This window comes from Lepidothrix coronata, unplaced genomic scaffold (assembly GCF_001604755.1).
Source record: "Lepidothrix coronata isolate B3197 unplaced genomic scaffold, Lepidothrix_coronata-1.0 Scaffold214, whole genome shotgun sequence".
Taxonomy (NCBI): domain Eukaryota; kingdom Metazoa; phylum Chordata; class Aves; order Passeriformes; family Pipridae; genus Lepidothrix; species Lepidothrix coronata.
Genome location: NW_016690394.1, coordinates 512,472 through 527,301, shown reverse-complemented (window position 1 = coordinate 527,301; position 14,830 = coordinate 512,472). Strand labels below are relative to the sequence as shown.

At 53.0% G+C, this 14,830-nt stretch overlaps 1 protein-coding gene across 1 annotated transcript in view; it reads left to right on the top strand.

The window, feature by feature from the left end:
- The window catches only part of FBXO42 (F-box protein 42), a 46,611-nt gene that overhangs the window by 7,450 nt on the left and 24,331 nt on the right, over positions 1 to 14,830 (top strand). The window contains exons 2-3 of the mRNA XM_017833424.1: positions 7,728 to 7,994; positions 10,579 to 10,695. Of these exons, the coding sequence (XP_017688913.1) occupies positions 7,745 to 7,994; positions 10,579 to 10,695 (367 nt within the window). The 5' untranslated portion in view covers positions 7,728 to 7,744. The remainder of the gene's footprint in view (positions 1 to 7,727; positions 7,995 to 10,578; positions 10,696 to 14,830) is intronic.

The following is a 14,830-nucleotide window of genomic DNA, read 5'->3' as shown; positions in this document are numbered from 1 at the left end:
GCCTCCAGCTGTGCCAGGGGAGGTTTAGATTGGATATTGGGAAAATTCCTTCCTGGAAAGGGTGGTCAGGCACTGGCACAGCTGCCCAGGCAGGTGGTGGAGTCCCCACCCCTGGAGGGATTTAAAAAACCCGCGGCTGTGGCACCTGGGGACATGTTTAGGGTGACCACAGCAGTGCTGGGGAATAGCTGGACTCGATGGTCTTGGAGGGCTCTTCCAACCTCAACAATTCCCTGGCTCCATGATTGGTGCTCATGTGCTGCCCAAGGCCACGCTGTGGGGGAACCAGAGGCTTGAGCAGGAGCCACACGGGGAGTTGTACCCTGGGAACCTGGACCTTGACGGTTCCTTGGCTTCCCTTCCCGGGCACTGACACTCCCTCCTCCCTTCCCACCGAGAAACACTGAACCTGAGCTTTGCAGCAGTGCTGGAAACCTAAATCCTGACTGGTTGTCTCACAGGGGATTGCCTGGATTCCATGGACAACACCACAGTGGGGTGTTAGTGCTGACTGAGCCTCTGGAAGTGCTGGGAGTTCTGAAGGAAGTCGTGTGTCCATCCCTCGATGGGTTTTTGGGAACAAGACTCATGCAATTTGCTTCCCTTCTCCCACTAATTCTTGGTCCCGTTGCCCCTCTCTGCCTTATTCAGGAGCAGGAAGGTCTCAAAGATCCTACTCTAGGATCTAAGAGGGATGGGATTTTGGGAAGGAATTCCTCCCTGTGAGGGTGGGCAGGCCCTGGCACAGGGTGCCCAGAGAAGCTGTGGCTGCCCCATCCCTGGGAGTGTCCAAGGCCAGGCTGGACGGGGCTTGGAGCAACCTGGGATAGTGGAAGGTGTCCCTGCCCATGGCAGGGGGTGGGACTGGAGGGGCCTTAAGGTTCCTCCCAACCCATTCCATGATTCCACGATCCTTAGTTCCCCCAGGTTTCCTAAGACAGGAAAGGAAAGACCCTGTGACGGGAGAGGGAGAGGGAAGAAGCTCCAAATCCTGGAGAGGGAGGATACAAAGATCCGACCCCCCATCCCGAGTGTGCCTGTGTAGGAAATGCCATTTTCCTGCTTTCCCAGCTTTCCCAGCTGCCTGCTCAGCTGGAGGGGGTGGATGTGATCCAGGGCTTTTCCAGCCAAGGAAGTCAAGGCCAGGTGGGCTCTGACACCTGCTTTCCCTGTTTGCTGGACACGGGGGCACCTTGGGAATGGGAGTCCCTCCGGGTGGGAATTGGGCCGGGAGCAGCTGTTGGGATTCATCTGTGCAAAGAAAAGCTTGGATTTTGTACGAAATAACCCCACGATGCAGCCTGTCAGAAAATCAGGGATTAAGTCTCCCGGTATGTTCGGATGCCTCTGCTTCTGTCACCGAACCCTTCCCTGAGATACTTCCCGGCTTTTCATTCCGTTATCCCGCTGGGGCAGTTTGAACTCGGGAACAGGCACCGGGCAGGATGGGAATGCAAGGTGGAAATTCCAGGAGTTGTGTTTCCAGGCTCGTTTTCCGTGGGGATTTGGGCCAGTCCCCTATGTTTGCCTCGTGGTTCCGTTATGAATCCCCTCCGTTTGTGGGTGAACCGGGTTTGGTGGCTCTGGGAGCTCGGAGATGTGGAACATAAGGAATGCTGGGATGCTTTTCCAGGCTGCCCTCAGAATCTGCAGCTTTCCAAGGGCTCGTCCAAGAGCTCCAGAGCTGCCATGGTCTCTTAACAAAGGAAGAGGTGACAGTTATTCCCAGGATCTCCTGGTGAGCGGGAATTCTTGCCAATGAATCATCTCGGGCAAGTTTGGATAAATCCCTTGGGATGTTTTTACCCGAGGAGCCTCTGTTCCAAGTTTATCCTCTGACAACGAGTGTTCCAGGAGGAGCAGCTGCCCTTTTCCTTGGAAAAACCTCTTTTTCCGGCCTCCAAGCCTTTGATTTGCTTGTTTAGGGATTATCCCGTGGTTTGCCTTGGTTTTCAGGTGAACTGGGAAAAGTTGAGGTGAGGACAATGGGAATGAAGGGCTCGCCGGGAGCCGGCAGAGGGAGCGTGTGAGCCCAAACACTCCCCGTTCCCTGCAAAACTGGGGGGGATTTCGGGAGAGGGGAGGAATCCCGCGGGCAAACCGACCCACTGAGCGGCTGCCCTTCGCTGCCAGGGCTCCTCAGGCCCCTTTTGGGCAGCTTTTAAACCAGTGAAGCTGTTTGAAGGGTCATAATATTGTCCCAAAAAATTGGGAAGTCTCCAGATGCATCCACAACAAACGCAGGGGCTGTTGGATGGTGGAGGTTTGGACTTTTTTAGCAGCATTTGGCAGGAATGTTCCAGGATTGCAGGATGTTTAAGGATTGTCTTGGAGCCTTTTCTTTTTGGTGTGGTTTTATTAATAGTTACTATTATTAATATTTACTGTTAATATTTGATTCAGCTTTGGGGCCAATTCTGAGGCTTTGTCCTGTTATCATTAATAATAATATTCATATTATTGTTCTTGAAATGACACGTTTCCCAGGGAACACCTCAAGTGTGGGGTCATTAAACTGCTGCCCCCCCTTGTTTTTACGAACCTCCTCCAACATCAAACACCAGTCCCCTGGTTGGTATTCCAGTAAATTATCCTGGAATAAACCTCCCCATCTTCCTTCTCCTTTGATTTTGTGGGAACACAGATCCAGCAGGATTTCTGTCTGGGTTGCTGTGCTGTTTGTGCAGGAAATGCTGCTGGGTGATGTTATATTACCACTTATTTTTTTTCTGAAAGCCTGGAAAAAAATGAGCAGGAATCTGGAATAGCTGAGTGTTGGCTCATCCCTGGGGAGGGAGGAATTCCTGGGAATTTTATACCTTTTTATTACCAATCAAAATCCAGCTGCAATGCTGCTGTTCCAGTGTAAAATGAAGTCGTGGCCTTTGGAATTTGGAGCCTCTAAAAACGCTGTTTTAACACACAAGGAGTTGGTGGTGGGAGAGAAATATTGGAATTTTCAACCTTGGGGATGGAATTTCAGTGTCCTTAATTTTCCTGGGTGAAGCAAGGATTTACATGACAGGGAAAAAAAGACCAATTTCCTGTTGAAAAGGGTAAAAAAAAAAAAAAAAAAAGGAAAAGCTCTTTTTCCAGGGGCTTGGAATTGCCTGGTTTGCAGGGATAAGGAGACCCCATGTGCTGGTATTCCCGAGGGCTGGTATTCCCGAGGGCTGGTATTCCCGAGGTCTCACTCCTCTGGGTGATTCTCCAGCAGCCCAGACAGGATATTGCTCATCCCTGACATTCCCAGAGGCTTTGTTTTCTTTTTTTGACTAAAATCTGCTTTGTTTTCCTTTTGATTTTCCAAAGGATCTTCTCCGTCTGGTGCAGGTTTTGGGACTGGAAATATCATCCTATTCAGTGATGATATCCCAAATCCCACAGCTCCCACGGGTCTTTCACTCCCTGTGCTGTTGCCTGTATAAAATACCATGCTTCTCCTAGGAAACAGTGCTGGATTTTCCTCTTCTCTCCCTAAAAAAGGTCTCAGGTCCTGTAGGACAGAACCAGCGGGAGCAGGGAAAGCTGCCCTTGGAATCCGTGATGGCACCGCTGGGGAGGCACTGAAATTCCAGGGAAAATCACCCTTCCTAGGCAGGAACTTTACCTTGCCATAGGAATTTCCTCAAGGAACACAACCTTACAATCTAACACGTCTGTCTGATGGAAGAGGGTTTTAATTTAACCTGGGGAAGAGAATCAGCCTGGAAGGTCTCAGTGTCCCCCCGGTGCTCCCAGGGAGCTGCTGGCACATGGGATGAGCAACTCCAAAGGATGAGGGAGAGTCTGGAGCAGGTTGGAGACCCGAATTCCCGTGGAGCTCCTGATTGCCAAGTGCAATTCAAGCCCTTTCTGTCCCAGCCCAGCCAGGGCTGGTCCTTCCCCACCCCTGGAATGTTTTTTCCCAGGTGAGGACGCGGCTCCTCCGCCAGAGTTTGGAGAGAGGACTTTTTGTGGCGTGTGGAAACGAGCTCTGACTCAGGGCTCTGGCTCAGCCCCTTATTTTCATTCAACAACTTTCCCTTGGAGGCCTTTTTTCCCTTTGTTTTTTTTCCCTTAAAATCCTGTTGACGGTAAAAAAAAAAAGGGAAGGTCAAAAGCTCTGCGGGTTCTGACACTTCCTAAAGCAGCTGGAAGTTGGGAGAAGAGGAGGCAGCTCGGGATGGGAACCCCCAGTGCCACCCACGCCTGAGATCCGGGGTCCATGGGGCCGGGAATGCTGCCTGCAGGTAGGAAAACCTTCTGGGATCAGGAAGGGATTTGCAGGAGCAGGTTTGGCTTCAGCCCAGTGGGGTGATTTTTGCCTGCATTTAATATTCCTTGGCTGTTTGCTCCGGGTAATTATTAAGTGGAATAAACAGCAGGTTCTTAACTAATTTCAGGAGGGGGGAGAGGGAAAATTGAACTGCTCTGGAAGGAGGAAAAGGTTTATGGAATGTTTTGCCAGCTGGCAGAGAGGCAGCTTTTAGGAGGGGGCAGGCAAATTCCAGCAGTGCCGGCACGGCTCCATTCCATTGCCCTTCCAGCTTTTCCTGACAGGTTATTTGAAGCAATTCCTCCTTGCTCTGACTTTAGGCTGATTCCTGAAATGTTCTCCTGCTGGAATCTGACGGGATTCCTCCAGGACCAGGGTGCAGAACGGGATGTCTGGGGGGGTTGTGTTGGGCTTGGCAGCGATCAATCCGAGTGCAGGGCTCTGGGATCCATCCCAGAATTACCTGGATTGCAGGTACTTTTGGATGAGGCACAACTGCTGCAGTCCCTTTATTGCAGCTTTCTGAGTGCTCAGAGATTCACTTCCAACCTGCAGCCTGGCAGGGAGCACCTGGAGCAGGGAGAGAGCACCTCCAGCATCCCCCCGAAATGCAGAGCACAGCTCTGCTCTTGGGATAACTCAGCACAGGAGGGGGATTTTCTGCCATGGATGTGCTGAACAGGAGCTGGCTGGGAGGCTTGAGCTCTTTCCTACTGGGATTCCTTTTCCTGTACTGGAGCAGGGTTGTGGGACTTGGCAATCCAGGTCTGGTTATTCCCAGCCCATTCCAACCAAAATGTGCCTCCGGGCCAGGTCGAGCCTGAAGGGTTATTTTGGCAGCAAGTTGCCTTTTGGCAGCTGAGTTTATTGCTGGTCTTGTTTCCCTTAAGGAAAACACCAGTGGGGGTGTGAAAACTCCAGGAATGGTCATTCCCTGTGCTCAAACATTTAGGAAATGAGGATTCAGCAGAGTGGGTGCTTTGGAATATTTATGAGCTTGGTAAGAGCTGACAGAGCTCAGTGGAGCTTCCCCATCCACGGATCTGCTGCTCCAGGGATCAAGGGTTTTCCCTGCTCCTCCCAAAATCAGCTCAATTAGCTAAAATCAGCCTGGGAGATGCTTTTCCGAGTTGTTCCGTGCCTGTGATCAGCCTGCTGTGCTGTGTTGTTCCCGAGCCAGCTCCAGAGCGTTGGAATTGGGATTTAATAGTTGGAAAAGCCCTCTTTCCAGTGGGTGTTCATTCCTGCACTTCTCCAGCAGGAATGGGATAAGGATTTAAGGGACAAATGAAAGCTGTTGGGATCACACATGGTGTTAACAACCCACTTGGCATCGTCATCCCAGGATCCCATTGTCCCTGAGCTGGAGCAAACCCCTCCTGCTCGGGATCCAGGGTGGTTTTGGGGTGGGAAGCACCTCCTGGGGGACTGTGCTGCCCTGTTTTCCCAGGCTGGGAAATTCTGGATAGGGAATGACCACCTGCCTCCAGCCTTGCTGGCTGCAGCCAGCCTCCATCCCAAGGCCATTCCCAGGCTGGAGAGCAGCACACCCAGGGGTGCTTTTGCTTGGAGAAGCCCCAACCCGCTGGTTTTCCATTTTTTTTTAGCCCAGCTCCACTTCCCTTTTGTTTTTCCCCGTTTTCCATTCCTCAGTGCCTGGGAATGTGCTGTGTAAGGAGGTTTCCTGGCAGCAGCTCCCATGTCAGTGTTTGGTTCCAGCCTCTCCCTGTCACCACATCGGCTCCAGGGGGATTCCTGGCACGGGAGAACGCGGAGCAGCCGCCGGGATGGGAGCTCGGAGCGGGATCCTGCCGTGGCTGCTCCCAAAGAGTGGCAGCCCCGTGGGTTTTCCAGAGCTGCTTCCTCAGGGAACCTGACAGAAGCGGTGGCTGGTGCTGTCACATGGCATTTTCCTGGAATTAGTTGGCATGGGAAGCTTTCCCACTCTGTCTCCATTCCCATGGCTCCTCCACTCCGGCTGTGCCAGGATGGGAAAACCCTGGATGTGGCTGGAAGGTTGTAACAACAGCTTAGGTGGTTCCTGATAAATAAACATGGTTTTAATCAGGTTTGTAATCCATGTTTATGGGGTTTTGTGGGTTTTATTTATCAGGATATTTAGATATCGAGATATTTATCCTGATAAATTTCATTTATAGGCCACATTTATAAATCAGGTTCATAATCCACGTTTATGGGGTTTAATGAGATTTATTTATCAGGATAAATATCCTGATAAATCATGTTTATAAATCAGGGTTATAAACCACATTTATAAATCAGGTTCGTAATCCACATTTATGGGGTTAATGAGGTTTATTTATCAGGATATTTTAGTGTCAGGATATTTATCCTGATAAATAAACCATGACACTGAATAACTGAAGTTCCTTCCAGGATTTTCTGTGATAGTGAGAGTTTGGTAAAAGTGATAATAATGTTCTTGTCTTGAAGTATGTTGGGAAAAAGCTGTGTCTTGTCTTCCCTCTCGAGGAGTGGGATTGATTCCTGGGCTTGCTGCTGGTGGGATTTATCCCATGGACTGCATGGATCTGCATCCCGTATTTATATTTATCCTGATAAATAACCCATGTTTATAAATCACATTTGTATGGTTTGATGTGGTTAATTTATCAGGATATTTGTATATCAGAATATTTATTTATTTATTGCCAAGGAGCCAAAACGGGTTGGCAGCTTCCTGGGAAATAAGGTCGAGGGATTTGTTTTCCAGCCATGGATTTAGCCCCCCCCTGTGCCACGTGCCCCTGGTTAAGGTGGATTTATGGGATGAGGTGTTTCTGTCATCAATCCGTTACCTTATACTTGAGATGTCCTGGAGAGCTGGAGGCACAACCTTTGATCCCCCAGCCTTCCATAAATCCCAGGGATTTGCTGTCCTCACCTGCTGCCAGCAGGAACTGTGTGCAAAAAAAACCAAGGGAAAGGGGGGTGTTGAAGGAAAACAGGACTGGGAATTATCCCCCGGGAAGTTTGGGGTAAAACAGGCTCAGTGGCAAAACTGCTTTCCCAGGGGTGGGAAGGTCACTGTTCCTAAACCAACTCCCACCTCTCCAAAGCTTTGCAAACCCAGGAGTTCCTAAACCATCTCCAAAGCTTTGCAAAACCAGGGAGTTCCTAAACCATCTTCACCCTGCTCCTGCAAAACCCAGCTGTTCCTAAACCGTCTCCAAAACTCTGCAAAGCTTTGCAAACCCAGGAGTTCCTAAACCATCTCCAAAGGTCTGCAAAACCCAGGAGTTCCTAAACTATCTCCAAAGCTTTGGAAACCCCGGAGTTCCCAACCCATCTCCCCCTCTCCCAGGCTCTGCACCCCCGTCCTGCCCCGGGTGTTTGTGGTGGCAGAGCTTGACCGAGATCTGTGGTGTGAATGTGAACCCTCGCAGGTGTATTCCTGGTGCTCTCAGTTCTCCTGTGACCCCCCTTTGTCCCGTTTTCCCCGTTCCAGCAGTGGAGTGGGATGCCATGGCCAGCTCCTCGGACAGTGAGGACGATGGGTTCATGGCCGTGGACGCCGAGGACGCCGCGGCCGAGGGGACGATGGAGCAGGAGGAGGAGCCCCAGGCCGAGCTGGAGCTGGAGGAGAGCAGGCACAGCAGATCCATGCTGGAGCTGCCGGAGGAGGTGCTGGAATACATCCTGTCCTTCCTGTCTCCCTACCAGGAGCACAAAACCGCCGCCCTGGTGTGCAAGCAGTGGTACCGGCTGATCAAAGGTGGGCAGGGCAGGGGGTTGGGACTGCGGGGCCAGGGTTGGGGGCCTGCCTCTGGCTGAGCCTCAGCTCTTGCTTTCCCCTCAAACTCTGGGATCTGACTCCTGGAGAATCCCAGCACAGCCCCCCAGCCCTCGGGTCCTGGCTGTGCTCAGGGCAGTGGGATGGTGCAGAACTGAACCCTCAGCCCCTTTGGGGGCGTGAAACCCGTGGAGGGTGTGAACCCCCCACCCCTGGAGCTGTCCAAGGCCAGGTTGGATGGGGCCTGGAGCCACCTGGGATAGTGGGAGCTTCCACCCATGGCAGGGCATGGGAATGGATGAGCTTTGAGGTCCCTTCCACCCCAAAGCCACCAAAGCCCAGGACAGAGCCCCTCCATTTGCTGCACCAGGATGCTCCCAGTGGTGGCTTTGCATCCCAGCCCCATTCCCAGTGTCCCATGTCTAACGTTGGCTCTGTGTTGGCCTCTTGCTCTGTCCTGAGCATTCCCAGAGCTGCTGCTCCCAGCTGGAACAGCCCCGTGCCTGGTTCCTGCAGCTCTGCAGGGGATCAGTGGGATATCAAACCTACATTAATGCATATTCACACTTCCTGAAAGAGCAGCCCTGAGCCACAGATCCTGCACTCTGCCTCCTGCCAAAGCCTCGGGGGGATATTTTAATGCTGCATGTGGATGATACAGCAAATAAGGAGGGAAAGTTGGACGAGGATCCAAACAAAACCCTCTGCTTCCCTTTGTTTGAATGCGCTGGGTGATTCCTGTTGTGATTCTGACACTTCAATCACAAGCTTCATTTAAAAATCAAGGAGTTTAAGGAGAGACCACAGGTAAATCCGCTGGGATTTAACCGCACGAGGGAAACCCGTTTCTTCTGGAAAACGTGGAGCCAGGATGCCTTTGGCAGTTGTGTGGGGTGGTGGCTCGTTTGTGGACTCTGCACACCTGGAAGCATTGCTCAGATTCCAGGCATTTCCCACTTTGCCCAGAGTTTAACAGGAAGAAGGTTAAAAACAGGAGCACTGCCCAAAGTTACTCTTTTTTGCGTAATTTTGGGGCACCAGCAGCCCACACCCCTGTGGAAAGGTCTTTTCCAAGTGCTGGCCTTTCCTTGGCTGGTTCCTGGAGCAGCCTTAGGAGCTGCAAAGGATGCAGCTGGAATGGCCAAACACCTGGGATTCAGCCCAAACTGTGGGAAGCACCCCTGGAGCAGGGGGGGACGAGCATCCCGAGGCCCAGCGTGGCTCCAGGCTCAGTCCCAGGAGGGCAGGGCCGCTCTGGGGCAATTCCAGCCAAAAAGGGAGTGAATTCCCACCTGTGAGCTGTGCCCAGCAAGGTCACTCAAGGGGAACAGTGGATTTGTTCTCTCCTGCCTCAGTTTTCCTGTTTGCCAGGACACAGCTGCTGGGAAATCCTATGGCTCACATTCCCGTTCCCATGTGACTCTCGGGAATCAGCTCCTTGAAGACCCTGGGCTGGATTTTTTTATTAAAAAACCCCTTCCTGCTTTATATCCTGGAGTGGGATTTCTTGCTGGGGGTGTTCCTGGCCTGTCAGGAAGCAAATCCTTGGGGGAAAAGCTCTTGGCAGTTGTGGCATCCTCAGTGCAGGTGCCACCAAGCATCTGCTGAGCTGCTGCTGCCACAAACCTTCCCAGAGCCTTTTCTCTCCACAGGGAGCAGCCCCTCATCCCTGTTCCCCAGCAGAAATCCTGGCAGCTCCATGAGGAGCCTGTTCCCAGCTAAATCAACTTCCTCACACAGCTGAGGAGGAATCTTTTCATGCTGATTTTTGTCCCTGATGTCTCCTCACCAATCTTTTTCAAGGAGAACAGCGTCAGGCTTATTATCAAACCTGTCTGTCTGATGGGAGAGGAATTTTATTTGAAGTGGGGGAGAGAATAAGCCTGGAAGTCTGAGTATCTCCCTGAAGGCCCCCCGGTGCTCCCAGGGAGCTGCTGGCATGTGGGATGAGCAGCTCCAAAGGATGAGGGGGAGTCTGGAGCAGGTTGGAGACCTGAATTCCCGTGGAGCTCCTGATTGCCAAGTGCAATTCAAGCCCTTTCTGTCCCAGCCCAGCCAGGGCTGGTCCTTCCCCACCCCTGGAATGTTTTTTCCCAGGTGAGGATGCGGCTCCTCCGCCAGAGTTTGGAGAGAGGACTTCCTGTGGCGTGTGGAAATGAGCATTCCCTGGACATAATGTGCATCCACAGTCCAAAAACTGATTATCCTTTGTCCCCTGAGGCTCCTGAAGGGAAGGGAAGCTGCTCCTCGGGGTGGGATGAGGGAGCACCAGGATTGTGGGGCGGCAGAGCGGGCTGGGAGCTCTGCAGAGCATCCCGTGGTCTTCCTGCCTTTCACCAAGGCTCTGCTTCCCAAGCTGGAGCTTCGGGGATGTCATGACCTGGGTCAGTGAGTGTTGCTGATCTCCACGTTTCCAGAGTCCCTTTCCTTTATTCCCTCTCCTCCTCCAGTTCCCCGCGTGTTTGTCCCCTCAGTGCAGGGCTTCTCTGGGGCTGCTGGGGCTGTGCAGGCACAGTTTGTCCCTGCCATGTCCCACACTTTGCTGACAATGTGCTTTCCTCCCCAGGTGTGGCCCATCAGTGTTACCACGGGTTCATCAAGGCAGTGCAAGAAGGGAACATCCAGTGGGAGAGTCGCACTTATCCCTATCCCGGCACCCCCATCACCCAGCGCTTCTCACACAGTGAGTACCTGCTGGGGACACTCTGTCCCCTCCTTTGGGGGGGGAAACTGCATCCGGGGGTTCCCACTGCATCCCTTGGGATGTGGCAGTGCCACACGTGCCCGTCACCGTGGGAATTCCAGCATTTTACACAAGAACCGGGATTTGGGAGCTGCTGGTCGTGGCTGTGAGCCTGCTGATCCCAGGAAGTGTCCCTGGAGCTGGGCTGGGATTGGGGCTCTCTGTTTGTGCCTGTTTAATGTACAGGGATCTTTCTGCAGCTCCCCTTCTTAGGATTAAGGTTGGAAAAGCCCTCCAAGATCTCACAGTCAGCTGTTAACGAGGTCACCCCCAAACGTGTCCCCAGGTGCCACATCCACACGTTTTCTGAGCACTTCCAGGGGTGGAGACTCCACCACCTGCCTGGGCAGCTGTGCCAGTGCCTGACCACCCTTTCCAGGAAGGAATTTTCCCAATATCCAATCTAAACCTCCCCTGGCACAGCTGGAGGCCGTTCCCTCTCCTCCTGTCCCTCGTTCCCTGGGAGCAGAGCCCGACCCCCCCCGGCTCCCCCCTCCTGTCAGGGAGTTGCAGAGCCAGAAGGTCCCCCCTGAGCCTCCTTTTCTCCAGGCTGAGCCCCCCCAGCTCCCTCAGCCCCTCCTGCTGCTCCAGCCCCTTCCCAGCTCCGTTCCCTTCCCTGCACACGCTCCAGCCCCTCTGGGTCCTCCTTGTCCGGAGGGTCCCAGCGGTGCCCCGGGATCGGAGCCTGAGCTTTGTGTCCCCTTTGCCACTGGACTCGAGTCATTCCCGTCTGAGTTTAGGCAAGTGCAGCACTCAGGGGTGTTCACCAGCTGCTTGCACAGATCCTGTACATCTGTGAGGAAATCTGGGAAGGGGCTGACTGTGCTAGATTCCGAGTGAACTGGAGCTGCTGGAGCGTTTGGGGATGGGAGCGAGCGATTCAGTTGGCAGCGCTGCTGAACCTGGGGCTGAATTCTTCCCCTGCTTCCGAGTTTCTGGAAGGGAACAAAAAGGGAAAAGATACTTAAATAAAGTATCTTTGAGGGAAAGATACTGAAATAAAGCTTATTCTTTGTAGCACAGTGGCATCGAGCTGCCAAAAAACATGACCAAATTTCTGTCCCATGGCTCTGGCGCTGGGTCTGAGCCCCTGGGGAGGCAGCTCTGTCACGGAGCAAATTCCATTTTTCTAAGGAAAAGCAAACACTGGAGCAAGCCCTGCAATTCCAAGAGCAATCAGGCATCACGTTTTCATCTTCCCAAGCAATAATTTATGAAGCAACCCTCGCTCAGCCTCCTGCCAAGACAAGTCCAGGAGACGCTGTGGGAAACTGTGGTGAAGTCACTGTGCTCCTCCGAGAATTCCTTGTCTTCCTGAAGGATAAAAAAGGCACCACAGTTCATCCCTCATTTTTAAGCAGCCATGTTAGTGAAGTTCTTATTAATGACTTCAAGATTTCCACTATTTCCCCTCAGTCTGAGCAGCGTTTTTGTACTGGGGAGTGCTCAGGCCGGGTAGAAATTCCCTGGAAAAGGCTCAGAATTGCTCCTTTAATTTCCCCTGCTGCCCATCATGGGCTTGCTCCAAGTGTGCTGCTGTTGCACTTGACCCCAAGTGAGCTGTGTCCCTAAATGCAGTGCCCCTGGAGCGTGGCATCTGTGTCAGCCTTGCTCCGTGCCACAGCCGGGCTGTGCTCGGCCCCTCTGGAAGGTTATTGATGCCCTTTGTGTGCCCACAGCTGGTCTGGATTCACTTGTTTGCTGACTGAAAGGCCTGGGGTTGGGAGCAGCCCCCCAGACCCTCAGCCCCTGCTTTCCCTGGGGCACATTCCCTGTTTGGGGGCGGATTCCAGCGTTAAACCCCAGCCACAAACCATTAATTCCAGCAGTTGGGAGTGAATCTCTGAACTCCCGCCTGGAATCCCAAGGTGTGGTGAGCTGAGGTGAAGGAAACAGGACATTTGGAGAGGGAGGGCTCCCAAAGCCATTTTTTAGGGATGAGTGATTGCCAGTTTTTGTGGGAAGACGTCATGGCCCAGGCACGAGCCGCTGGAAGCCAGCGGTGCCGTCAAAGGGGCTCTGTGTCTCTTCCAAGAATTGTTAGAACTATCCCGGGAGCATCAAAGGACCAGGGAGGGAATTTTAAGCAGTTAGAGGTCACTGTGTCTGCTCTCCGTCCTGAAGGGATCCAGAAAAACTGTTTGCTAAGGAATAAGGAGCGGAAGGTCCTGCCGAGGGCAGGGAGCAGGGATCACACAGCTGATGACTATGGATGAGCTGTCGCTTTTCCAAAGGATTGGATTGAAGCTGCAGGACAGGAAACATCAGTAATGCTGATTTCTTAGATCTCAGTGCACAGGTTTAGGGGCAGAAATGTTCTGTATCTGGGGTTTTTTAAAAATCAGGTCAATGTTTGCAGCAACCACCGGATTCTTTCCCGTCCCCGAGGTCAGAACCTGCCAGTTCATAGCAGGGCAGTGACTCACAGGGTGACATCACTGCCCAGAGTCGGCAAAGCCTGTCAGGAGGCTCAGGAATGCAGCCCGGGAGTGCTGTGCCAGGAATATCGATCCTCTGCTGGGGGAGTGACTGATTGGAAACGCTCAACTGATTCGTTTGGGTTCCACTCAGTCTGGGGTTCTGCACCGCTGGGAGGAGTAATTAAAGCAATTAATGGGTTCACAAACCGGTCTGGAGGGAGTGGGAAAAGCTGGAATGTTTGTTTTACAGGATGGGCTGCTTTTCCAGCAGAGCTGCAGCTCCTCCCAGCACCCAGCCTGCCTCAATTTTTGGCTGATTTTTGGCTGTACTTGGTCCCTGCACTGCAAGGGGCAGGGAAATGGTATTTTAGGGAATTAGGAGATGGATGTATCGATAGATCTGGAGATAGGAGGAGACAGGGTGACAGATGGGGGTGTCCAGCCTGGAAGAGAGAAGGCTTCAGGAAAGAAGCCTAAAGGGGCTCCAGGAAAGCTACAGAGGGACCTTGGACAAGGCATGGAGGGACAGAGCAAGGGGGAATGGTTTTAAACTAAAAGAGGGGAAATTTAGATGGGATACTGGGAATAAATCCTTCCCTGAGAGGGTGGGGAGGCCCTGGGAAAGGAGAATAAACCAACAGGGCCTGGGGTGTGATTCAGTGACCCTATAAACTGTATGAAGCAGCTTAGGGAGGGTCAGTGAGCTGAGAACCTTAATCAGAGCTAATCTAATTAATTACAAGCTTCTAAGGCACTTTTCTCTGCTCTTCAGGAGCAGCTCTGCTTGAGGGGATAATCCTCTTGGAAGGTTCTTCTGGCTTTCCCCTGGTCAGGGAGAGCCCTGAGCCAGCCCTGGGCTTATGGAGTCAGGGCAGCCCAGCTGCTTTTGTCCTGAGTGGAATCCAGGAGGAAAAGCCAATGATGTTGGGGTGTCACCCTGGGGTGACCCTGCTGGGAACAGGCACCTCCAAACCTCTGCAGCTGGACAGGGAGACAAAACACATCCAAGGTTCCTGGGGCGGGATCAGGAGTGAGGGAGATCCCTCCCCCGTCACCTCCTGGGAACCGGACCCAGACTGGGGGCAGGAATTGGATTATTGCTGACAAAAGCAGAGCAGGAGAATGAGAAGTGAAACCCACCCTAAAAACCCCTTCCCCCCCCCTCCTTCCCCAGCTCTCCCTCCTCCCTCCGGCGGCGCAGGGATTCGGGAATGGGGTCGGGTCGGTCCATCCCACGTTGTTCCTGCCCCTGCTCAGGGAGAGCAGTCGGAGCCCTTCCCCTGCTCCCTGGGGTCCTTCCCACGGAGACAGTTCCCCAGGGACTCCTCCAGCCTGAGTCCATCCCGTGGCAACAGTTCTCCAGGAGCTGCTGCCACAGGGTCACTTTTCCATGGGGTCAGTCCTTCAGGAACTGCTCCAACACGGGTCCCCACAAGTCCCTCCAGGAAACCTCTTCCCAGGGATCCATGGATCCTGCCAGGACCCCGCTCCAGCCTGGGCTTCCCACAGGGTCACAGCCTGTCCTGGGCATCCCCCTGCTCCCTGTGGGCTCCTCCCCAGGCTGCAGCTGGATCCATGATCCATCCTGGGCTATAGGTGGATCCATGATCCATCCTGGGCTGCAGCTGGATCCATGATCCATCCTGGGCTGCAGC